Source organism: Ornithorhynchus anatinus, chromosome 2 (assembly GCF_004115215.2).
Source record: "Ornithorhynchus anatinus isolate Pmale09 chromosome 2, mOrnAna1.pri.v4, whole genome shotgun sequence".
Classification (NCBI taxonomy): Eukaryota; Metazoa; Chordata; class Mammalia; order Monotremata; family Ornithorhynchidae; genus Ornithorhynchus; species Ornithorhynchus anatinus.
The window spans coordinates 20,670,979-20,696,031 of NC_041729.1; the positions used below are offsets into that span (position 1 = coordinate 20,670,979).

The 25,053-nt window shown below is 43.8% G+C and overlaps 1 protein-coding gene and 1 long non-coding RNA gene across 3 annotated transcripts in view; one reads left to right on the forward strand and one right to left on the reverse strand.

Moving 5' to 3' along the window:
• PTPN11 (protein tyrosine phosphatase non-receptor type 11) overlaps positions 1-20,377 on the forward strand; it is a 58,497-nt gene extending 38,120 nt beyond the window's left edge. Inside the window, 9 exon segments of the mRNA XM_029051906.2 lie at positions 2,277-2,408; positions 4,427-4,581; positions 5,768-5,835; positions 6,306-6,457; positions 14,252-14,281; positions 14,283-14,322; positions 14,325-14,364; positions 15,055-15,156; positions 16,273-20,377. Of these exon segments, the coding sequence (XP_028907739.1) occupies positions 2,277-2,408; positions 4,427-4,581; positions 5,768-5,835; positions 6,306-6,457; positions 14,252-14,281; positions 14,283-14,322; positions 14,325-14,364; positions 15,055-15,124 (687 nt within the window). The 3' untranslated portion in view covers positions 15,125-15,156; positions 16,273-20,377.
• LOC114806601 overlaps positions 15,596-25,053 on the reverse strand; it is a 37,937-nt gene continuing 28,479 nt past the window's right edge. The window contains exons 1-3 of one of the 2 annotated variants that reach the window (XR_005659585.1): positions 21,849-21,953; positions 20,650-20,794; positions 15,596-15,740 (exon numbers count right to left, since the gene is read on the reverse strand). This is a non-coding gene — a long non-coding RNA (uncharacterized LOC114806601). Of the gene's footprint in view, positions 15,741-20,649; positions 20,795-21,848; positions 21,954-25,053 lie in introns of those variants that run through there. The other variant, XR_003754644.2, reaches the window with a different exon arrangement.

Genomic DNA, 25,053 nt, shown 5'->3' on the forward strand with positions numbered 1-25,053 from the left:
TGGGCAAATCACTTCACTTCTCTGGCTCAGTTTCTTCATCTGTAAAATGGGGATTATCCCTCCCACCTAGACCGTGAGCTCCACGTGGGATAGGGAATGGGTCCAACCTGATCACCTTCGTCTATCCCAGTGCTTACAGCGGTGCTTGGCATACAGTTAGTGCTTAAGAAGTACCATAACAGTAATAATAATAAGGATTAACCTGACTAATCGTGTGCTGAATCATCGACATGCTAAGAATAAACCAAACCAATCATTGATTCCTAGCCCAGATTCTCATGTTGATCCCACCCATTGCACTAGTTTGTTTTTTGGGGAGGTTGGGGAGGACAATTGACTTGGTCAACAATTAAATAAAGCTTTTTGACAGGGTCAGTGGAGAGCTAAATTGTCATCATTGTCAACTGAGTTGGCAGGCGTGATTAAAGTATCTTAGGCATCTTTCCAGTCTCTACGACCAATTGTAGTGTTTTAAAGAGAACCATGCTCAGAGCGGGTTGAATTGGCAAAATCTTACCGTTCCTCTCATGGAATAGCAGTGAAACAGATGAAATTTGAGATTATTTGCCGAGGCCCGTATTAACCTCTGAAAATCTGCTGGAGCATATTTCGGCGTGAGAGTTTTATTTCTTCACCTCGTATGTAGTTCCGTCATCTCTGGCGTGACCAGAAGTAACCCTAAGAGATGATTGACTAACGACTGCAGTGGATAAAATCCTGACTGCTAGTTAAGCATATGCGCGGGGCATTGAATTTGTATCGAGAATATGTTTGGCGGTGAAATGTGCCGGAGGGAAAATGAAATTCCGAATACAAGAGATATAAATAAACCAAGCCGAGAAATGAAGGTGCGGAAGAACTATTAACCCGCCGTGGGTGATTTCTAGTGTTTATACAGATTCCCCAAATTTTATAACTGCATACTGTTATAGTTCAGTAAAGCTACAAGATAGATGTCTTACTGTAGCTCGTGCTTTGAGGGGATGGCAGGGGATCGGGGGTAGTGACAGACAAGCCCCTATTTCCTGCCTGCTTCCGTCTCCACCAATGCAGATTGATTCCAGACACCTTACTAAATGTATGTTCTCCAGGTAACATACGTTTTCATACCGATGGCAGGAAACCTTCTTCTGGTGGTATCTTTTCCAATCCTCCTACATCTAATGCCAGCAGGTTTTGGAAGCTGGGCATCTGTGGGCCCCTAGGTACAGTTAAGAGGTTGTACTCTAGCAACAGGCTTAGTAGGTGAAAGAGAGTCACCTATAGCTTCCCAGGAAGCCTTAAAGTACAGTACGTTTCTCCGTTAACCTCTGGTGGCTTTTTTTGTTTTGTTTTGGTATTTGTTAAGCACTTTCTATGTGCCAGGCCAAGTTCCAAGCAATGGGGCAGGTATGAGTTAATTACATGGTCCCACAGGGGACTCATAGTCTTAATCCCCATTTTACAGTTGAGGAAACTGAGGCACAGAGGAAGAGAAGTGACTTACCCAAGGTCACACAGGCAAGCGTCGGAGCCGGGATTAGGACCCAGGTCCTTCTGACACCAGGCCTGTGCTCTCCCCACTAGGTCATGTGTCCTGCTGGAGTTAAAGCATATTTAGGTAAGGCAAGAGAGGCAGTTTGATGCCTGAATTGCTAATGCAATGGCAGAGGGTTGAACTAAATTGTCCAGGTTCGGGAATCTTGTTTCTCAACAGAACGGTGGGTAGGTAGGTTCATTTGAGTTGGGTTTGGCTTCGAAACGTAGATTTTGCTGAAAGAGCCTTCCTGATCCGGATATAACAAACCGATCTGTGATGTAGTACGTAAAATATTTATTAGAACATTAATGCTAGACTGTAAGTTCCCTGAGGGCAGGGAGCATGTAATATTGTACTCTCCCGAGCAAGCGCAAAATGTTCTGCAAACTGGAAGTGCTCAGAAGACATGATTGGTTTGAAAATATGGATAAATGAGTATTGCATTTCATTGGGCTTCTATTCATCTGTCAGTGAGGCTTCCCTTTGTCTTTCCCACTTAAGGAGACTCGAGATGTTTTGGCAGCAGAAATGTCTACAGAAAATTCCAGAAAGCTGGCTTTCCGCCTTACTTCGCCCTTCTCAAATCCTTCGGGAGGCCGTCTTCTTCTTTTGGCCCTCCTCCCTTTCTTCCTCCGGTTTTAAAAACCTTATTTCTGATGAGATCAGGCTCTGCTCAGTGGTCACCTGTCAGAGAAATGGTCAGGATGCTGTTCTGGCGCACGACAGGACTAACTGCTTTCTCTGTGGTCCTTTCCAGAGTAAATGTGTCAAATACTGGCCGGATGAATACGCGTTAAAGGAATACGGAGTCATGCGAGTCAGGAACGTCAAAGAGAGCGCAGCTCATGATTATACCTTACGAGAGCTTAAACTCTCAAAGGTTGGACAAGTAAGTACTTTGTCATGTTTTATCATTTGGCTGCTCTTTAAATTAATCATGAACTTTTTGCCTGAAACAGAGTTCCTCATTTTCCAGTCCACACCCTTTCCTCCCCCTGACTCTCCCATCACCCTAGGCTCCACCACCATCGTCCCTGACCCACAAGCCCATAAATTTGGTATTTTCCTCCAGTCTTTTCTCTCAGTCAATCCGCTCATTCAGTCCATCGCCAGACCCTGTCGGTTCTACTTTACATCTCCCGAATCTACCTCTCCCTCGCCATCCAAACTGCTAGCACTGATCTAAGTGCTCATCGTATCCCATCGTGACTGTTGCCTCAGTCTTCTCATTGACCTTCCTGCCTCTTGTCTCTTCCCACTCAAGTCTGTACTTCAGCTCGGTCCACATCTCCCCGGTCCTCAGACACCTCCCTTGGTTGCCCATCCATCTCTGCATCAAGCAGGAATTCCTTACCGTTACCATCAAACGGGAATTCCTTACCATCTAAGCCACTCAGTCAGCTCTCCTCCTGCCTCAACCTTCCCGATCTCCTACCGTAGGCCAACCCAACTGCTCTGCTCCTTTAATTACAACCGCCTCACAGTACCTCGCGCTCCCCTTTCTCACCGCCAGTCCCTTGCTCACGTCTTCCTTCTGGCCTGGAACTCCCTCCCCGTTCGTATCCCACCAGGTGATTACACTTTCCCCCTTTCAAGCCTTACTAAAATCATATCTCCTCCAAGAGGCCTTTCCTGAGTAAGCCTTTACTTTCCCTATTTGTTCTCCTTTCTGTGTAGCCCTTGCTGTACCCCTTAAGTACTTTGATTTTTTCAACCCACCCCCACAGCACTGGCGTGGCGTAGTGGATAGAGCACGGGTCTTGGAAACCATAAAGTCATGGGTTCTAATCTCTGCTCTGCCACTCGTCTGCTGTGTGAGCTTGGGCAAGGCACTTCTGAGAACTGCACCTCATCCGTAAAATGGGGATTGAGACTGTGAATCCCACGTGGCCCGGGGACTATTTCCAACCCAGTTTGCTTGTATCCACTCCAGTGCTTAATACAGTGCCTGGCACATAGCATTTAAGAAATACCATAGTTGATTTCTTTTTTTATTTATCTGTAATTCATCTTCATATCTCTTCCCCCTCCGGTCTCCCCTTTAAGTCCGAAAGCTCCTTGTGGGCAGGGCTTGTGTCTGCGTACTCTGTTGTACTCTCACGGGTGCTTAGTACAGTGTTCTGCACACAGTAGGCACTCAAACCATCAACTGTTTGAAATACCGTTTCTGCTAGCTATTTGTCATTCATTTTAGAAAAGTGCAGAGAGTGGTCGGGTGGCCACAGGAAAATTTTCTTTGAAAATTACTGGTTCAGAGCATGTTATAAGAGGAGACAGAGACAGATATTTGAGGAGATTGTCACGAGGCCTCTTCTCGTGTTTTAATCCATCAGTGGCATTTATAGAGTGCTTACTGTGTGCAGAGCACTTTAAAGTTGGAAGAGTTGGAAACTGTCAGCTCTGTGACACAGAGGTTGTTTTCCGAAAGATACTATTAGGAGAAATTGTACTCATACCCTGCCCGGTTCTATGCACACGCCCCAGGCTGTTCTGATATCGCATCACGTTGTATCCCAGACAGATTCGCATCGTCAGGACAGCACTCTCTAATTCCACGACATCGCTTCTTTGCAAAATGTACTTAAATTTCCCTTTCTGGTAGAGCCGACTGTAGTATTCCCATAGTCTCTCCAGCCCACTGAACTATAGGAGAAGGAATAGTACTGGAATACTTGGTTGCCTTTCAGGGCCGTGGGCATTCAGACCGCGTCTTCCTTACTGATCGTCTCTATTCAGACGGGTCCCAAAACTGAGTCTTCTGTCCGTGTCCGAAACTCCAGTGGAAGGGAAGGGAATCCCGTTAGAGTTTCATCGGTGCACTTGACGTCGCCTAACGGTTCTGGCTTAGGCTTTTTGCCGGGATTACTTTATTTAATTCTTTGCTGTTTGTTCTTGGCTTTACTTCAGGGGAACACAGAAAGGACAGTTTGGCAATATCATTTTAGAACCTGGCCCGATCACGGAGTCCCTAGCGATCCTGGTGGTGTTCTGGACTTTTTAGAGGAGGTCCACCACAAGCAGGAGAACATCACCGACGCCGGGCCTGTGGTGGTACATTGCAGGTAATCTAACCAAGGACCAGGACTTGGGCTTCGTGGAGATCTAACGGTGAAACGTCCTCAAAGAGGATGGGCTCGTCCAGGTCTGTAAGTGCACGTCTCAAAAGCGTGACATGGTGGCCGTTTAGTTTTGGAAGAAGGTTGGCTGCTTTTACGAAATCTGTAAAAGCTGCTTATGTCTGTCGGGATTTCACTCTCCCTGCGTTAAGCACGAGGGTAATGATGCCAATAATAATAAAACTAGTAATGATGGTATTTGTTAGGCGCTTACTATGTGCCAGGCACTGTACTAAGCGCCGACTGCCGGTCTTCCTTCCCTGTGTTTGTGTCCTTCGTTGCCTGCCAGAAGCTCCTGATATTAGATTTTCACCCTCTATTCACCCCTCCTTCAGCCCCACAGCACTTATGTACATATCTGTAGTTAATTTCTTTAAACGTCTGTCCCCCCTCTAGACTTTAAGCTCACAGTGGGCAGAGAACGTGTCTACCGACTCTTTTCTCTCCCAAGCGCTCAGTACAGTGCTCTATACAGAGTGAGCGCTCAATGAATACCACTGATGGATTGGTATCCCAGTCAAAGTTTCGACTCTGCATCCAGAGCACAGTATGCTCTTCTGACAAAACAAAACAAAAAGCAACGACCCAAAAAATCTTCTACCTCAAAGATCAAACCATTAAATTTTGTAAATAGTACTACTCTTTTTTACTGCCTTGATGTTCCTTTTCCAGTGCTGGATTTGGGGAATTGCTCCTCTTTAGTGATCTGCTCCCTTCCTATATGGGGAGAAATATTTTTCTCCTCTGACTGCATGAATAAATCTGGGCCTTCTGTCTCCTAGTGCTTTGAAATTAAGGGTGACCTTGTATTCCTCCCTGACGTAGCTAAAGCTGTCGATGCCCACGTTTTTGAGCTGTATCGGTGTTCAGATCGTGATTGTTCTAGAGGAAAGATTTGAGATCTCCGTGGTCACACTGGATCTGGGAAAGCAGATGGCTACGCGAGACAATTTACCTTCACGCGTTTGCACGGTTGAACAAGGAAAATATGTTGAAAGAAATGAGACTTTAAGGCTTAGCTGTGGTGTCACTGTTAATACCGTCTATTGAACACAAAACCATGCAAGTGGCTGTTCTCAAATTAGAAGAGAGGCAACTGCTTTCTCTTCTCCCCGTTCTCTTCTTCCCGCAGTGCTGGAATCGGCCGGACGGGAACGTTCATCGTGATTGATATCCTTATTGACATCATCAGAGAGAAAGGTAGGTTCCCCATGGAGTGAAGTTCCAAAATTCCTTCTTTCAGATGATGGGAAGGACAGAATAGATGAGCGCGCTAGTGGGGTAAACAGTTTGAGTGCTGTAAAATCTGGCAACTTGCAAAAAGAAATCTGAGGTGACGAACTACCCAGACTAGGATAAGTCTGGAGAAGACGCAGGTCGCATTTCAAACTGTTGTGATGGGGTCGAGACAAGAAGGGGCCTCAGTTGCTCCCCAGGTTTGAATTCGGGGGTAGGGATGGAGTGAGCCCTTGACTCGAAGGCTGCTGGGATGATTGAGCTCTGGGTACCTTTAGCATCAACAATTGGCTTGTGGCTACAAGCTCTCGACCTTCACAGCACCTGGCGGGGAGAGGCCAAACAAGCCTCAAGTTCCAGCGTCCAGTATATCGTACGCCAGATGGCCAGGCCGGTACAATCGCCTGTGATGTTGTTTCATGTTGTCTCTTCAGGGGTGGACTGTGACATCGACGTTCCCAAGACCATCCAGATGGTGAGATCTCAGAGGTCAGGGATGGTCCAGACGGAAGCACAGTACCGATTCATATACATGGCCGTGCAGCACTACATTGAAACACTACAGCGCAGAATTGAAGAGGAACAGGTAGAGCAATTTCCATTAGTCCACAGCAGTCTTCCACCCACGTCTTGCTGATAGATTTAATAATAGTAATAATAGCGATGCTATCTGTTAAGCGCTTACCATGTGCCAGGCACTGAACTAAGCACTGGAGTGGATACAAGCAAGCTGGTTCGGACAAAGTCCCTGTCCCATGTGGGCCTCACGGTCTCAATCCCCATTTTGCAGATGAGGAAACTGAGGCACAGAGAAGTGGTCATAATAATTATAGTATTTGCTAAACGCTTACTGCGTGCAAGCACTATTCTAAGCCCCGGGGTAGATACCAGGATCACAGTCTTAATCCCCATTTTGCAGATGAGGGAACTGAGTCAGAGAGGAGTGAAGTGACTTGCCCAAGGTCACATAGCAGACAAGTGGTGGAACTGGGATTAGAACCCGTGCCCTCTGACTCCCAAGCCCGGGCTCTTGCCACTAGGCCATGTGACCTGCCCAGGGTCAAGCAACAGACAAGTGGCAGAGCCGGAATTAGAACCCATGACCTTCTGACTCCCAGGCCCTTGCTCTAGCCACTACATCGTGCTGCTTCTCTAGATTTCAAGCTGAGTGAGCGGAGCGGAGCTTGAGCGTGGTTCAGAGAACCAGTCCGGGCTGGTTGGATTTCTCTCTTCTCTGGTCACTTCTTTTGGGCAGAGACGAAGATTGAATAAGAAGGGCACTATGGGTGGAACTGTGATTGTCTAGTTCAGCACTCTCCTGGTAACCCTTAAAAATTTGTCTTTAACAAAGAACACCCTAGGCTGGGAGGTAGGTGACTCTTCCCCACCCTTTTCCCCCTCACAGAGTAGTTGGTGGGAAAACCAAGCGTAATTTGGAACCTTCTACTGAGCTCTCCAAGCCCATGTTTCTTGTTGACATAATTCTAATGGCTTTTCTTAAAAAAAAAAAAAAGCGTCAGTCGAATAATTCTGTGATTAGTTATTAGTTCTGCTGGCTGGAAACTTCTATTTTACTAAGTTGTGGTCGACTATGCAAAATTTTAAATTAGAACCTTTCCTTTTCTCTTCATTTAAAGCTGTTCACCAAGCGTCAGACTGAGTTGACTCTGTGGAAATGATGAAAATAAGTAGAACTAGTTCTCTTTGAGCTCTAAATTTTTCAGGAGCACAAATGTGGGCAGGGATCGCATCGACCGCCTGTATTGTATTCTCTATCCCAAGCGCTTAGAGCAGTTCTCTGTACTCAGTAAGTACTACTGATTGATTGCTAATTAAGGCTGTGAACAGCAAAGAAGTCTGTGTTACTTTGTGCAGCGTGAAGAATTTTTAGGCCACATTCTCTAAGATGAGCTCATTAAATTAACTGCCTGGTACAATGCTCTGCAAACAGCAGGCACTCAATAAATACCACTGATTGAATAATTGAGAAACTGGCCCTGGTTTTAAGCATGTTCAGGACAGTAAACTGCCTATCACACGTATGGTTTTTATCGTATTAAGAATCTGCGGTGCACAGAGCCCTAGACGTAAGGGAATGTTCGAAAGGACATACGGTGTGAGATTGGGGTCTGGTTATAAAGCAGCTCACATTTTTGGGAGAAGGAGCCAGACAAGAGTTAATCAGCACTAACATTTAAGTTCCAATAAGTGTGAGCAGTCAATTGGTTCCACTCTTCTCCCTGCACTATTCCCCCTTCTCATTTTTCGTGATTTTCTTCTTTTTTTGAAAATTGTCCTTAGCATTCAGATTGCTTTAGTCAGAGGGTGGGAGGTTTCACTGGTGATGGGCCCACCTTTTCCGTGAGATTGATCGCCTCATCGATCAGTGGTATTTATCGGGCACTTAGTGGGTGCAAAGCATCGTTCTATGTGCTTGGGGGAGAGTACAACAGAACAGTCAGTAGACATGATTTCAGCCCACAAGAAGCCGTAGGGCCCGGTGGACAGAGCATAGGCCCGGGAATAAGAAGGACCCCTTCTAATCCCGGCTCTGCCGCTTGTCTGCTGTGTGGTCTTGGTCAAATCACTTACCTTCTGTGTTCCTCAGCTTCCAACCTGTGAAGTGGGGATTAAGACTGTGAGCCCCACATATGAGCCCCGCATGGGGCAGGGATTGCGTCCAACCTGACTAGCTTGTATCTTCCCCAGCGCTTAGCACATAGTAAACGCTTACCTAATACTATTTTTTTTAAAAAAAAGTCCTTGTTCTGGTTGGTCTCGTGAAGATGGGGCTTGGTGTAGTGCCCATGGGGTGTGGGGATCCAAGCCCCGCTCACCCACTTTGACCAGGAGATCTTCAGGCAGCAGGAAGTCTCTTGGATGGCACATGTTTCTCCTCCCCTCAACTGTCCTGTTCTGCTAGGACTCAGCCAGCCCAAGCGAAGCACCTGGTAGAAGGCTATCCCAGTCCTCACGCAGCAGCCCAAGATTCCAACCCACAATATTTTCCTTTAATTTTTAAAGGCTCATCAGTTTGACTTCTTACCAACCTCAGACTCTTATGGGAATTGTTTTCAAATCATTTGTTGACAATATTTTCACATTACATCTGAATTTAGAGTAATGTGAATGCCCTTTCACTTGAGAAGTCAGACTTTTAAGTGATTATTAAATACTCCTTTTTTTTAATGGTATCTAAGCTCTGACTATGTACCAGGCGCTATATGAGGTGCTGGGGTAGGTACACGCTATTCAGGTTGGACCCAGTCCGTGTTCCACATGGGGCTCACAGCTTTAATCCCCATTATACAGATGAGTTTACTGAGGCCCAGACTTCGCAAGTGACTTGCTCAAGGACAACCAGCAGATAAGTGGCAGAGTTGAGATTAGAACCCAGGACTTCCGACTCCCAGATCCGTGCCCTATCCTCCAGGCCATACCGCTTCCCATAAGCAGGTTGTCTCACTTGACTCAACTACATTTGCTTTAAATTGAAGAGCAGCCTAAGCTTGGAAGGAATGTTTTTTGTTTTGATAATGGTATTTTTTAAGCACTTACTATGTGTCAAGCACTTTCTAAGCGCTGGAGTAGATACGAGTTTATCAGGCTGACACAGTCCTATCCCGCATGGGGCTCACGGTCTAAATTGGAGAGAGGAGGATTTAATCCCCATTTGGCAGATGAGGTTACTGAGGCACAGAGAAGTTAAGTGACTTGCCCAAGGTCACACAGCAGGTAAATGACAGGGCTGGGATTAGAACCCAGGTGCTCTGACTCCCAGGCCCAGGGCTCCTTTCCGCTAGGCCGTGCTGCTGCAGAGGTCAAAGGCATTACCGTGATAATGTTACATATTGCTGACATCAAGCACAAAATGCTTCCGGGCAGATATTTTGCTCTAAAAGCTACAAAAAAACTGCTTTCATAGAATTTCCAGATTTGATGTGAAGCCTTATTTTTTTTGGGGACACTCAACCACCTGGAGAAGGAGGCGAAACAGTGTCCGTGTCGTTGTCGTAACATGGGCCTGAAATATTTCAACTTCCTAGACAGCCCAGCACTCAGGCATTTTGGATTTCCGACGAACGTATTTTTTCTCAAAGAGCACAGATCAACCAGGCAGGATCACTTAGTAACGGTCTAGCGTGGCATTCTATGTTTCTGGGCACACTCAGCTGTTTCATGTCACAGGACGAATGCCGCCAGTCTCTTGCTACTTCAGTCCATTTGGTGTGGTTCAGGGATTTTCTTTGTGCTGTATTTCTAAAGTTTGAGCAGCTACAGGATACCAGTGAGGTTTCGTTGTTCTTGTACTTGAATAAATTGATTCACTCAATTATCCTTAGCGTAGCGGCTTCTTAGGGGAAAGAAATTGGGTTTTTTCTTTTTTAAAGTGCCCAGTTTAATGAAAAACTTCATAAATTATTCAGAGAGGCTCTGTGTTTTTTTGCAACTCACTAGAGTATCAAGCCCCAGGTTAATTTGTGCCAGGTGAGACATGATGGGGATGTTTAGATGTTAGGAGTATATAAGTTCTCTGCTCTGGGAGTAATATTCCTTGCTTTAATATCCACGAGAAGGTTGCCCAGTGTTGCAGATGATTTCTTGAGAACAACTTGTGTTTGTGTGACCACTGCTGAACATTGATATTTTGATTTATGGCATTAAAACCCCCAAGAAGCATTCCAGAAAATAGTTGAAAAACAAGTCAAGGATCCTAAAAACAGAAGCATTCAAGAAAAGAGTCAGTGTGTGCCTAGGGGATCCCTCTCAGAACCGTCTCTTTGTGAGTAGAAGGTTTTTTTTGTTTTGTTTTTTTAAAATACTGAAAACAGGAAAAGTGGATAATCAGAGTAGTAATAATGGAAAGGGGGTTGGGGAAAAAAAAAAACGACATAGGGCCGTAGCATCTGTTTCAGGGAATCAAAACTGTCAGCGGATAGGCTCAGTTTTAAATATCGTTGATTTGTTCTTTAGTTCTGTTAATAGGAACGAGGAAATAAAAATTAGCCTGTGGGGAAATGACTGCTTTCCCCGCTGCACCTGGTGAATAGAATATTGGCCTTCTGTTGCATTGCAGTAGTTTTTAGTTATGCTCTCGATGTTCCGTCGTAGACATTTCCGTTAAAGAGTTTCATGGAGGGGTATATATATATGACTACCAGTCATTCAAACAGCTTTTCTTGGTTTGGAGGAGCACATCACTAGACGTTATTCAGCTTTTGAAGCCTAGCCAGATTGTACTGTCGGGAGTAGGTCATATTATTGTAGTTATCATGACTTAAAGAAAAAAATGAGGTCTAGATTTGTATTGTCTTAAAGGGAATTTCTGTGTATGCCTTGAGTATTTGTTAAAATTATAAACCTTCCTTTTAAATAGTAAAAACTGACTTCAACAGAGGAGCCTTACAGCAACCCGTCTTGCTTTTCCCTAAACCCTGTTTTTATTACATCTGTTGGCCTTTGTGAGCCATAAAACACCCTGGGTTTTGGAACGAAAAGTAAAGTACTGAGCTTCCTAGTCAGAGAAGGAAGTCGAGAGTTTTTCCCATTCAAAACTTTAGTGCGTTGTATAGCCTGGAGTGCTTCCCTGACTTTTTTTTAGACAAGGGAGAAGCAAAATCATGAGAGTGGGCGACTGTGGGTGGAGGAGAGAGATTAAGTCCCGGTTGAGGTGGAGAAAAGGAAATTGGCGATGGGTGAAGGAGAGCAGAAAATGAATGGGATGAGACATTTTTTCTGTTGAGAGCAAGGCATCGTTATCGTAATTGTCACCATCAACAACAGTGTTTGATTGCCTGCTGTGTACATGTTGACCAGGATGGCATATTACGGTTTAAGAAAGAGTAGCTCGTTTTTTAGTGAAACCTTCATGATAGAGGCAAAAATCGAAATAAGTACCAGACGGGTGTAAGACGGGGCAGGGAACATGCTCACTGGAAAGAGCTCGGGCTTTGGGAGTCAGAGGTCATGGGTTCGAACCGCCGGCTCTACCACTTGTCAGGCTGTGTGACTTTGGGCAAGTCACTTAACCTCTCGGTGCCTCAGTTCCCTCATCTGTAAAATGGGGATTAAGACTGTGAGCCCCACGTGGGACAACCTGATTCCCCTGTGTCTACCCAGCGCTTAGAACAGTGCTCGGCACATAGTAAGCGCTTAAACAAAATACCAACATTATTAAGTCAACCCAGAGACAGTTTTTTTTGTGCACACACAATTTGATCAGAAGTGTGGGTCCCACAGAGACATTCACACAACCTCCCCTCCCCCACCTGACCATTGTGTGCGTGATAAATGTCGGGGAACATACAGCAGGACCCCAAAATGAAATCTCTACCTATGCAGACCTCCTTGCACCTTGGAAGGGGGAAGAGAAGATGAATAAATTGATGAAACAGTTACAAATCTGAGTTTAAGGTGTAATAACAATGGAACGGCTAAATAAAATTGGTTAGAAATTTTAAAAGATAAATATCTAAGAATGCTGCGGCTGTTCCCCGACTGGAAATAGTTGGGGGAATAACTTCTCGAGGAGGTGGCCTTTTAGAAGAACTTTAAAGATAAGAAAGGCCATGGTTGGGTGAAGCTAAGAGTAGGAACACACCAATTTCGTAGGACCAGTTTCTCTTAAGCACTCACAGATTTGTAACTTTTTGAGGTACTTTGCTGCTATTTCCAAGGAGAGTAGTAAATAATTATGGTATTTTAAGTGCTTACTCTGTGCCAGGCATTGTTCTAAAATGCTGGAGCATAATACAAGATAATCGGGTTGGACCCAGTCCCTGTCCCACATTGGCTCACACTTTAATCCCCATTTACAGATGAGAGAACTGAGGCACCCGAGAATTTAAGTGACTTGTCCAGAGTCACACAGCAGACAAGTGGCGGAGCAGGATTAGGACCCCATGACTTTCTGACCTCCAGGCCTGTGCTCTGTCCACTAGGTCATGCTGCTTCCCGCACTTGATCCAGACCAAGGAAGAGGAGGAAAGAGTCAGTCCCTGCTGGAACTCTAACCGAAGTCAGTTATCATAAGCCCATTTGTTAAGAAAGAGATTTTTAGGATACTGCCCGTTGTAAAAGTATTTTTTGAGTAATCAGAAGAAAGACCAGTGTGTGTCCATTCAACCAAAGACTAGCACCCCTATTGAAATCGTGAGCCAGTTTTCTAGTGTAAAGTGATACCTTAATGTCAAAGTAAGCATAAAAGAACTAGGGAAAGTTGATGCGCCTCAAAAATGGTATAGAGTGGCTCAGTCATGTTCAGAATTCTAGAGAATCCATAGAGAAGCAGTATAGTCTAAGTGGAAAGAGCATAGGCCCGGGAGTCAGAAGGCCTGGGTTCTCATCCAGCATCTCCAGTTACCTGCTGTGTGATTTTGGCCAAGCTACTTAACTTCTCAATGCTGCTACCTAATCTGTAAATGGGGATTAAAGACTGTGAGCCCCATGTGGGGCATGGGCGGAGAATGTGTCCATTAATTCTGTTGACTCGCTCTCTCCCAGGCTTAGTACAGTGCTTGCACATAGTAAGCAGTCAGGAATACCACTGATGGATTAGCTTGACTCTATCTCGGTGCTTAATACAATGCCTGCACGTAGTAGGTGTTTAACAAATGCCATCAAAGAATAAAAAAAAATTCTACCCTCTACTTCAGCCAAGGTGATTTTTGGAGATGACTTTTAAGTGACTGTGATGCAATTCTCTATCGGACTATTATTTTTATCTAAATTAGATTCCAAGCATATGATAAATTTTACGATAGGGTCCTCTAGAGGTCATCAATCTATTCCCCCCCTTCAAGTAAAAACCGCAAAACCCTTCTGTTTATACGCTGATACTGGTCCCAAAATGTATTTCAGCCCTTCCACCGGAACTATATTACTTTGTCTGATAAGAAAATGGCAAAACCCAAAATAGAGAGTAGTACATTTTCATCTAATTTACCTTTTATTTGTCTAAACTCGAATATTATGAAATGTTTTGCAGATGAGCCATGAAATGTATTCTTTGTCATATTAGCATATAATCCAGAACAGTCACCCAACCTAGTATGCTGCAGTTTGGTTTGATATGACAAATTAGAGTTATTAGTGGCTTCCAGGTAGTTGTAAGATTGGGGATTAAGAGCATCTTCCACTCACAGGAAAATTCAGATTGTACATTCTAATTACAAATGTGGATTCCAGGGAATTTTGACTACTCACCCCGATGAAAAGCCACTGATTGAACCAACGTGGCTTGAGTTCTGCAGGGACGAGGTATCAATTTATCAAGCTCCTCAAGTACCGAGCCGTAGCCTTTCTCCTCTTTAAAATGTCTTTCATTTAAAAAAAAAAGATCAAATATTCAAAAATGTTTAAAGGGTCCTCTCATTTTCAGAAAAGCAAGAGAAAAGGACACGAGTACACAAAATATTAAGTATTCCCTAGCGGACCAGACGAGTGGAGATCAGAGCCCCTTCCACCCTGCACACCAACTCCAACCTGCCCAGAGTAAGTCTGAACCATAATTTATATTCACAATTGGACATCCGTCCTGTTAAATGATTTTATCTGCAGGACAGTGCTTGCATGTATTTACACACTGTCCAAACTGAAATTCGCAAACAACAGTTACCGACTTGTATTTTTTTCTGTTACCGTTCATTCATTCACCTGTCGGCTTATCGCTGAGGAAATTTTTTACATGAGAAATTAGACAAGGATTTTTTTTTTCCCGATCCTCATGAAGTCTGCTTGTAATTTTTCACCCAAACTGTCTATACTTCATGTGAAGTTAGTAGCCGTGGTCACAAGATGAATTTCCCGGAGGAGGAATTTGAGAATGAAGACATCCTCTGCAGGCAAGTAACTATTTTCACCCTTCTCCTCTTTTCCTCTACTTTACTGTTTTCCCTCCTCCAGCCCCTGTCAGTGATCTAGCTGAATCTCACCAGAATTGACGTTCTAACACTGATGCCTGCAAGCAACTAGTCACACAATGTTGCAATGCAGTCAAACTTCAAGAATTCCCATACGGAATTTTCTCCCCACATCTGACTCAGCGATGTGGAATCGAAAAATTGTCCCTTGTAACAGATGGAGTGAATAGAAGCATACCTTGTCAATATAATGGTCTCTGCAGCCTAACCAGAGCGATTTCTTTTAATGTGGTCCACATGATATGAATATGCTCCTTTCCAGAATGAGAGACGATAGCGCCAGAGTATATGAAAATGTGGGCTTGATGCAGCAGCAGAAAAGCTTTAGATGAGAAGACATGCCAAAACTTCACTGGAGAGACAGGTATTTACAATAAAAATGTTTGTCTGGGGCCGTGGAACGGTTTTCAGTTCAGTTCCAGATGGCCAGAGTTTTTTCCAATAAAATCGACATTTAATTATGAGAATATAGCCCTAGTAAAATATACTACTAATGGGAAGGTCTTATTTAATTTGACTCGTAATGCTCTTTCAATATTGGTGAGGTAAAAGCCCTCCAGCTGTTTTGTTCCTTAAGCTAGAAAATATTGGTCCTGGTCCATCAACCAATCGATCGGTGATATTTACTGAGCGCTGTGTGCAGAGCACTGTACAGAGTGCATGGGAGACTACAATAGAGTTGGGAAGACACATTCCCTGCCCACTAGGAGCTTATAGACTAGAGGGAGAGAACAGTTCTTTTGTCTTTTTCCCACCTGTTGAACAGGTGGATAGCGATAAACAATTTACGCATTTAGCAAAATAAAATAGAGCTCTGAGAGACCCAGTTTACTTAGTCGTGACTCAAGGACTCAAATGTTTTCTTAGAAGTGGTAGCTTGCCGGTAGGTCCATAGAGACTGCCAGGTGGTAGTTGTAAGTGTTTCCATTGTCTGGTTGACTAAACTATCTGTGGGGAAAAAAAACAATACAAAGAAATTTATGCAGTGGAAATTGTGCACATTTTTTTCCCCCCTTGGACATTTGCTTAGCAGTAATACACTGACAGTGGGGAGGCGCTCGTTAATACAGTCTTAAAAATATCCCCCCAAATACCACTTTCTTGGATGATTTAATAAAAGCATTCAGTAAAATTATTTATTAGCATATTAGGTTAATCCTTCGGCTCTTTGCTCTGGCATTTTTGGGAGAGAAATAGTCTGGGAAATGAACATTTGTCTCTAGTTGGCCCAGTTTAGAAAAAATATAATCCATATTGGTTTTCCCATATGGCAGAGGGGATTTTAGTAGCTTGCTTCTGCTATTATTAATAGCAATAAATATAAACCTAGAGACCACTAGTGCATATTTTATACATTTCAAAAGCACTTGTTCAACAGTTCTTCAAAAAAATAAGCAATTGAAAATATTCTTATTGTTTCGCTAAGCTTTTATATGTATAACGTTCTTAATGATTTTTGGGTTTGTTTCTCCCTTCCCAGAAATGAGTATTCTTTTTCAAAGCATACGAAAAACCTAAAAGGTCAAGAAAGATACAAGAAATTGCAAGTGAAGAGTGAATTTGGAAGGTCTGATAACTTTGCATTGTGGTTGTTTACCTTTCAATAAGTAAATTAAAAACCATTTAAGATCACTGTACTCTTTCTCAACAATATCTGATTTGCAGTTGCTCAGTTTTCAAATAAGTCGTTTCTACAATGTGGACAATTATATTTGGTAGAGTTTTGTTTGAAAATCTAGGAAGCTATTAAACTGTTGTTTCCGTATTTTACAGATAAAGTTTCAAAATCATTATTTTGAATTTTCCTTCTGTATCTGAACATATTCCCTTTTCTCTCTTTTCTGTGGGAGGGGTGAAGGTGCACTTATTAAAGGAGGGTTGATGTGAGGGAATCTGACAACAGTAGCTAGTACTAAGGGGAACAATTTTTTTTTTTTAACTAAAATTCATCAAACAGCAGTGGATAAAACCATATTCACAGGATCTTTTATCAGCCAAACGATATCAAGTCCAAATCATTTCAAACCTGGTCTGAGGCACAGTTTTGTACATTTTCCTTTTTTCAATTGGCCAGTTTAGAAATGATGAAGACTTGTGTGATGGACATTGTAGATATCAGTGGTATTTATTGAGCGCTTACTGTGTGCAGAGCACTGTACTAAGCGCTTGGGGGAATATAGTTAGAACAGTGTTGGTAGATACGTTCTCTGCCCACTTCTAGCTTACAGTCTGAAGATACGAAGTTGTTTTTCTTGTCAGCAGGTTATTTTCAGTTGTTATTCAGTTAAATTATTGAGGAAACGTGCAAACTTTTCTTGAAAATGCAGATAACCCTTACTTAAGGTACAGATCACAACCGTGCAGATAAGAAGCAGCTAAAAGGGAAGGTCAGGGCAAATATTTTGCCAGAATATTTATTTTTTGCTGAGGGTCAGACGTTGAGATTGAAGAATCCTGTAGTAAACTTCACAGTGATTCACAGTCGATCAGTCGGGGTATTGAGCGCTTACTGTGTGGAGGACACTGTACTAAGCGCTCGGGAGTACAGTACAATAGAGTTGGTAGACCTTATCCCGGCCCACAGAGAGTTTACAGGCTGGGGGGAGCCAGACTTTAAAATAAATTACGGATTGGGAAAATGACCATCTGTTTCACAAACTGACACAATAAACTGCCATGCAGCTGCTTAGTGGGGCATATCATTTTTCCTTAATTTACCATGTTTTATGATTTTCAACAGGGCCTTACACTCCTGGATGACCTCTGTACCCTTGAATTAGGAAATAAGATTCGTTTAAGGAAAGGACCTGATCTGCCTGGGTGAGGTGGGGTCCAGGAGTAAGGCAGAAGTTAATCCATTTGCATTGGGCGGGATTATTAGAATAAGCTTGTTTTATTTTGAGCAGGTATTTAGTAACGTTCTACCTTAAGTGCCTTTCGAAAAACCACATCCTCTTTGCTGTTTGTGTTTAATCATCCTTTTAATGTGTTGAATTTAGTTTAAAATATTTTTGTCCTTTTTTAAAAAAAGAAAAAGAAAAAAAACCCCAACTGAGCATCCTATAGCGATGTCATGATCTTTACTCAGGTTCCTTTATCTGTGGCTGTATTTCAGTTCTTGGACTCTTGTAGAGAAGTCTTGACCTCCCACTAGTTTCAGTGGAAGTTTAAAGCCTGTTTATTGATGAGAGTAGGCCCCAAATCACTATCAGAAGAGTTTCCTTCACCAGAGGTGTTGAATTGGAGCAATTTTATGTTGTGCTCCTCAAAGGCAGTTTTGGAGGTGCTTTTCCCAACCTTTTTCCATACAGAATACGAATTATAAACCATAAAGAACCATTTTACTGTAGGTAGAATGCACGTGCAGGATGAGTATTAATTTTATGGTAGAGAAATGTTGAATTCAAGGGCTAGGGTATAAGGCCACCTTACGAATGGAGTTGAGCCTAGAGTATGGGACATTCCGGGACCTCGACAGAGCGTCCTTTTTGGGAATTCCTGTATTTTGCATTTTGGTGATTTAAGTAAACTCCTCCCCTTTTTATCCTATCATTTCTTTAAAAAAAAAAAAAAGGTCTCTCTATCTCTCTTTTTTTTTTTGTGGTTACTATAATTTTTAACTCCTGACTTTGGGACTGTGTATTTTTGGGCAAACTTTTGTCACCAGCATACCATTGTATTTGTACATGGATTTTATTGTACAAATATATTTGTTGTAATAATGTCAATGTCAGTAGTGTAGATTCATTAGTATTTGCACTCTTTATACCTGAAATGCCTGTAATTTAACAGAGTGGAAGTCTGTCTCGGTTTACTTCATTTACAGGACGTATCTGCTCTAGTGCTCGATTTACATTAAACTTTCGTAAAGAGTAGCATACCGGGTTCTCGTCAAGCCGTGTGGAAAAACAAGAATCACGAGGCTTAGTTTTGCTAGATTCAAATGAAGATTCTCTCAAAAGTGGGCATCGTTCTCCTCAGTTAGGTAGGCCCCTTTTTAGAGCGCCGGAGAGAAGTGGAGCCGAAGCTGCCGTATAAAGTTGTAGTGGCTGCCCTGCTGGGGAGGAGTCCTTTGACCCACCCAGGAAAGTCCAGGAGCTATCCCCTCACCCCAGGATTTGGGATTTTTTAAACAACAGAAATGGAAATCTAGAGGAGGCATTTACGAGGAAGCCACAGGCTGGGGCGAAAGAGATTACCGACTGGGCAGACAGGAATGAGAGACTTGGATTACCTGGATTCATCAGGGTATAGTTTCACGTATTCAGTCGAGCCAACGAGCGTCTAGTCGTGCAGTCGATTGCATTACATCTGCCCATCGTCCAAACGGTAGCCATCTTTTTTGAAGTCATGGACCTGAGATGTTGTGTTTGGAGCTGAGGAACTGCGTTTCTACAGACTCTGAGCCCCGAACTGCTCTTTGGTTTTCGTCTGGGTTTGGCCCTGCCAAGAACCAGGATGACCTCTCAAGTTAAAACCGTGGCCTAGCAGATAGACTTAGAAGAAGGGGAAGATTGAGAGGAGGAGGAGGTTGGGATGGGTATCCGGTGTTTATTCATTATTGGTTGGATCCTGCAATAAGTTTTAGATGGGCATTGGTACAAGCCGGGAATGACTGTCAAATTTCTTCCCATTTATTATCGCAGTGGCGTTTTAAAAAAACAGTTTAAAGTCACGAGTCATTTCTGTTGGTCGAATGGGAAAAGCGATGGAATGCTCGGCCAGGGACAGTTTTACAGCAAGGGAAATTTTAAGAGCGCAGCTCCTGAGGTAAAGTATTTTCGGCCTATGTGGACCTCAGGCAGTTTTCATTTATGGGCTGTTTTTAGGTCTCTGATTTGGGTGTTATTTTATAACTTGCTAGCTCAGCCATTAATTTTGACCAAAACTTTGATTTTCCCCTTTTGAGATTTGTGCATTCAAAATATAGTTACTTACTTAACTGTATTCTCACTAAAAAATTGGTTCCCTTTGATTTTGGACAGATTGCACATGACAAAATATTGAGCGGTCGGTATTAGCGTCTTTCTTAGCTTTTATTGGAAACTAATTTTGAAGTTACCGTTCTAAACTGCAAAACATGTAATTATTAATTTTGCCTTTTATTTATGACTCTGTGATTCTTATTACTAAAGGCTAATGAAAAAGGATCCTTTATTAAGCTGACTAGACCTACATTTAATTTTCCTGCAATGTATGAAGTATTGTACCAGAGTATAAATGTAATATTTTATTGAAAATCTATCCTTTAAAAGGAATAAGTTTTAGGATGCCATCAATTTGATGTGAAATCATGTAAATGTTAATATGCGCTGTGTTTATGATACATTTAGTGTTTCAAGAGACTCACTTATTGCCTTTTTGCCCACGTACATTATGTAGTCCATTTGCAACTGTCAAAAAGTGACTTTAAAAGAATAGTTTATGTATAGAAACCTTTAGTGGATGTTAATTGTTTCCCCGCCTGTATTTATGGGTGTTTAGTTTAGTTGCTTTGCTGTTGGCAAGGCTGTATTATAAGAGTAAAAAGCATATTTGTAAACTGTATCAGAACTAAAAATTAGGAATAAAATCATTTTCTTAAATTGTGTTATTTTCATCAAATCCTCTGCGCCAGGGTAACTGTGAAAACGGGCTTCAAAATTAACCTTTTTCACCAGCAGAAGAAACCTTCCATTAGTTTAATTAGCTTGGTTCCTCCCCGCCCACCCAAAGATGTTGGAGTTTTATTGCTCTCAACCGAAAGATGTACTAGATTGAAGAGGGAATAGATATTTGGGTTGGCTTTTTTCCTCCTGTTTTGTGTCATTTTCCTCCCGTTTCATCTCTTGGGTAGCTGTTTCTGCTTCTTCCTTACCTTGGAGGTAACTTTCTTCCCTTTTGAACCCTTTTGAGCCGGTGTTCGTGAAGTTCAAAACCCCTTTGGTGCTCGGTGCTGTGGCTGCCTGTGTGTAGTTTCAGGGACGCTGTTGTGTTCCCACAGACCCTTCTTTTGGCCTTTGCTGCAAATAAAAGAAAATTGGAATTTCTTTTGAAATGCTCCGGGTAAGATTCGTCAAATCCCAGTATTCCAAAATACCTATTCTTTAGAGAGCCACCAAAGAGCGAAGGGCAACTGGAGTGGGAAACTGTACAACGAAGAAAGCCGAGATAGGATCGCACTGTCTGCCCGTCGACGGATTAATTGAGCCTTCAGGAGAAAGATAACCCTGCGTTAATCGGTCGTATTTACTGAGCGCTTATTGGGTGCAAACCACTGAATTAGGTGCTTGGGAGAGTACAGTATAACAGAGCTGGTAGACGTGTTCCCTGCCCACATGGAGCTTACAGTGCAGAGAGGGAGACAGACGTTAAAATAAATTATGGATCTGTACGTAAGTGCTGTGGAGCTGAGGTTGGTGTGAATAAAAGATAAACATCCAAGTGCAGGGGATGATGCAGGAAGTAGAGGAAATGAGGGCTTGGTTGGGGAAGGCCTGTTGGAGAAGCAGCGTGGCTCAGTGGAAAGAGCACGGGCTTGGGAGTCAGAGGTCACGGGTTCCAATCCCGGCTCTGCCGTTGGTCAGTTGTGTGACCTCGGGCAAGTCACTTAACTTCTCTGTGCCTCAGTTACCTCATCTGTCAAATGGGGATTAAAACCGTGAGCCCCACGTGGGACAACCTGAACACCTTGTATCCCCCAGCGCTTAGAACAGTGCTTTGCACATAGTAAGCACTTAACAAATACCACAATTTATTATTTATTTATTTTTTTAAATAACGGTGGCTTATAGTAAGCGCTGTTCTAAGTGCTTTGACGGTGGGGAGAGAGGGGTGTCTGTTGGGTCCGAACGGGGAGGGGGTTCCAGGCCAGAGGCAGACGTGGGCAAGAGGTCGGCGACGAGATAGATGAGATCGAAGTGACTCTGGGCTGGCTTGTAGTAGGAAATCAGCGAGGTAAGATAGGCGAGGGCAAGGAGTTCGAGCGCTTTAAAGCCAATGTTCGATGCCGAGGTGGATGGGCAACCCCTGGAGGTCCTCAAGGAGGGGTTGGAATACATATTGAACAGTAATCACCATTCCCGCTTTCAAAGATCTTCAAGTTAAAAGAGGGAATCTCCCATCAAAAGCCTTGGGTCCGATCGGGAGACCTTGACGTTGAGAACCTGCATGAAGAAATCGATCATTAGTATCAGTGGTTTGCACGATGCCAGTCGTTCTTGCCAGCCGTAGCCTTGCTGGGGCATGGAGTGTGACCGAGTGAGTAGGTGGGAACTTTTGTTTTTTTAATGACATTGAAGCACTTACTAAGCAGCCATGCTCCGTACTAAGCACTGGAGTAGATACAAGCTAATCAGGTTGGACACAGTCCGGGTCCCACATGGGACTCATTCTTAATCCCCATTTTACAGATGAGGTAACCGAGGCACAGAGAAGTGAAATGACTTGCCCCAACGTCACAGCAGACAAGTGACGGGGCCGGGATTAGAACCCAGGTCTTCTTAGCTCCCGGGCCCATGCTCTATCCACTAGGCCATGCTGCTTCTCAGAGCGAGGTCCAGCAGTAATTAAAGCTCCATGCAGGTAAGTGTGGTTAGAAGCTCATCCCACCCACTCTTGGACGCCTCCATCACTGCCAAGAAAATCGCCCGGGGTAGCTACTTCCTTCCATCCCGCCACTGAAGCTCTCTGTTCCCAGCCTGCTCCTGGACAGGGGGTTAAAGCTGATCTCATGGGCCCTCGGACGCCTCCGTCGTCACCTAGAAAACCATTAATGGTAACGACTACCTTCCCTCCCGCCATCATGCTCCAGCCCGCCGGGCTGGGGACAGAAACGGCTCCGGTGCGTTCCTGGGACCCCTCTGTCGCTGCCGAGAAAAGTATCCGTGGCAACTGCCCCTCCATCCATTCATTCATTCATTCAATAGTATCTATTGAGCGCTTACTATGTGCAGAGCACTGTACTGAGCGCTTGGAATATACAATTCGGCAACAGATAGACACAATCCCTGCCCAATGATGAGCTTACGATCCACCGAGGATCCCTTCTCCGGGCATGTTGCGTGCATGCCGGGGGGAAAGAAAAGCTGCTCCGCGTGTTCTCGGACCCCTCCGTCGCTGCTCAGAAAATCATCTGCAGTAACTGCGGTAACACCATCCCTCCCGCCACGGCCGGGAATAAGAGCGGTTTCACCACACCCACAGCATCAGGCCTCCACAAACCCCCTGGGAGACTGATGGATGTGGGTGTGCCCTGAACTCTGAGCCCCAAGGAGCCTGCAATTCTGTCCTTTTAGTCACAGCTCTCTACTGCTTTTGTTTGAATTTGGTGTATTTCTCTGTGCTGGGTTTTAATGTTTCATCGGACCCGACGTGTCTCTCTCCGGTCCCTTCCCCCCGCTTATACTCTTAGATTGTGAACCCCCGGAGGGACAGGGTCCCTAAGCGTGGCTCAGGGGAAGGAGCCTGGGCTTGGGAATCAGAGGTCATGAGTTCGAATTCCGACTCCACCACTTGGCAGCTGTGTGACTGTGGGCAAGTCACTTAACTTCTCTGTGCCTCAGTGACCTCATCTGTAAAATGGGGATTAACTGTGAGCCTCACGAGGGACCACCTGATAACCCTGTATCTACCCCAGCGCTTAAAACAGTGCTTGGCACATAGTAAGTGCTTAACAAATGCCAACATTATTATTATTACTCTCTCCCAGTAAGGGCTTAATAACTACTATTACAGCTAGTAAAGACCCTACTGCAGCCCTGTGGCAATCTTTTATAGGCGTGCTCTTTTTCCCCAGAATTAGCATTAAGTCAGTCAACTTTCAAAATGAAGAGAAGCAAACCATCGACCAACCTGGTTTTGCTACCTTGAGTTAGGGAATAGCAATTTAGTAATGAGCAAATAAGCCACAAGCTGAGGTCAGAGATTATTTTAGTTTTCAAATATTATTTTGGCAGCAAAAATGTCTGAAAAAGGTTGAACTAAAAGAAATTCAACTCCACTGTACTTGGTAGATAATAGGCTTGTCTTAAGCCGTTGAGTCGATTGCAACCCACAGCGACACCACGGACACATCTGTCCCAGAACGTCCCGCTCTCCATCTGCAGTCGTTCTGGTAATGTATCCCTAGAGTTTTCTCCATAAAAATGCGGAGGTGGTTTACCGTTGCCGCCTTCCACGCGGATAACTCGAGTCTTCCGCCCTCGACTCTCTCCCGTGCCGCTGCTGTTCAGCACGGGCGAGTTTTGACTTGTAGCAGATGGCCTACCGCTCGCTAGCCACTGGCCAAGCTAGGAATGGAATGGATAGGCCTCTGCTCGACTCTCCCTCCATTAGCCGAGACTCTACTGGAAACTCTCCAGGTGTGACCCTGAGAGGGGAGATAATAGGCTAGCTCAATTCAAATGAGCCTTAGACATTTATGACCTTTTTTATCTGGTATAATAATACTAGCAGTAATACTAGTCACCAAGACTGGTTTAGATTTGGAGCAATTTTTCTTTCTCTTTACTAGAGTGTAGAAGATTAAAGTGACTTTTAAGAAATTCGATCAGATGCATTAGAAATAATTTATAGCTTTGTGATAGGTCCAGAAAAACAACTATTTCCATTCATCTCTTCAACTCTCATTTGCCCCGCTCCGGCCCGGCCCTCGGGACGGGGCTCGGCGGAGAGGAGGCGTCCAACGTGGGATGGGCCACGCTCATCTGTCTTCTCGGCTCCGGGGAGCCGACCTTCTTCTCAATGGCTCCCCGAGGAACAATTCTATTATTATTACTATCATTATCGTTATCATTATTAGCTGCTAACACTATTATCATTAGCTCCACACGTGTTAATACTATTAGTATTGTTTTTGTCCGTCTGTCTCCCTCGATTAGATTGTAAGCCCATCATTGGGCAGGGACTGTCTCTGTTGCTGATTTATACATTCCAAGCGCTTAGTACAGTGCTCTGCACATAGTAAGTGCTCAATAAATACTATTGAATGAATTTTTCCAGATATCACATCTGACCAGGTTTCCAATCCAGCACCATTTAGTCAGGTCCAGTACTGTTGTGGTGGACTTGGGGAGAAAGGCTTAGCCCATCAGTGCCACTGTGTAACCCTCCAAAAATAGTCTTTATAATGGAAAATTCTGTATCATTATAAGAGTACATTATGAGTTCTTTCAAATTCTGTTTCACTTTTGGAGGTAAACATTGAGGAAATGTGCTTAACAAAACTGTTGTTATAGATAAAAAAGAGAAACAACATAAAATTGCCTTGAAACAACATCTT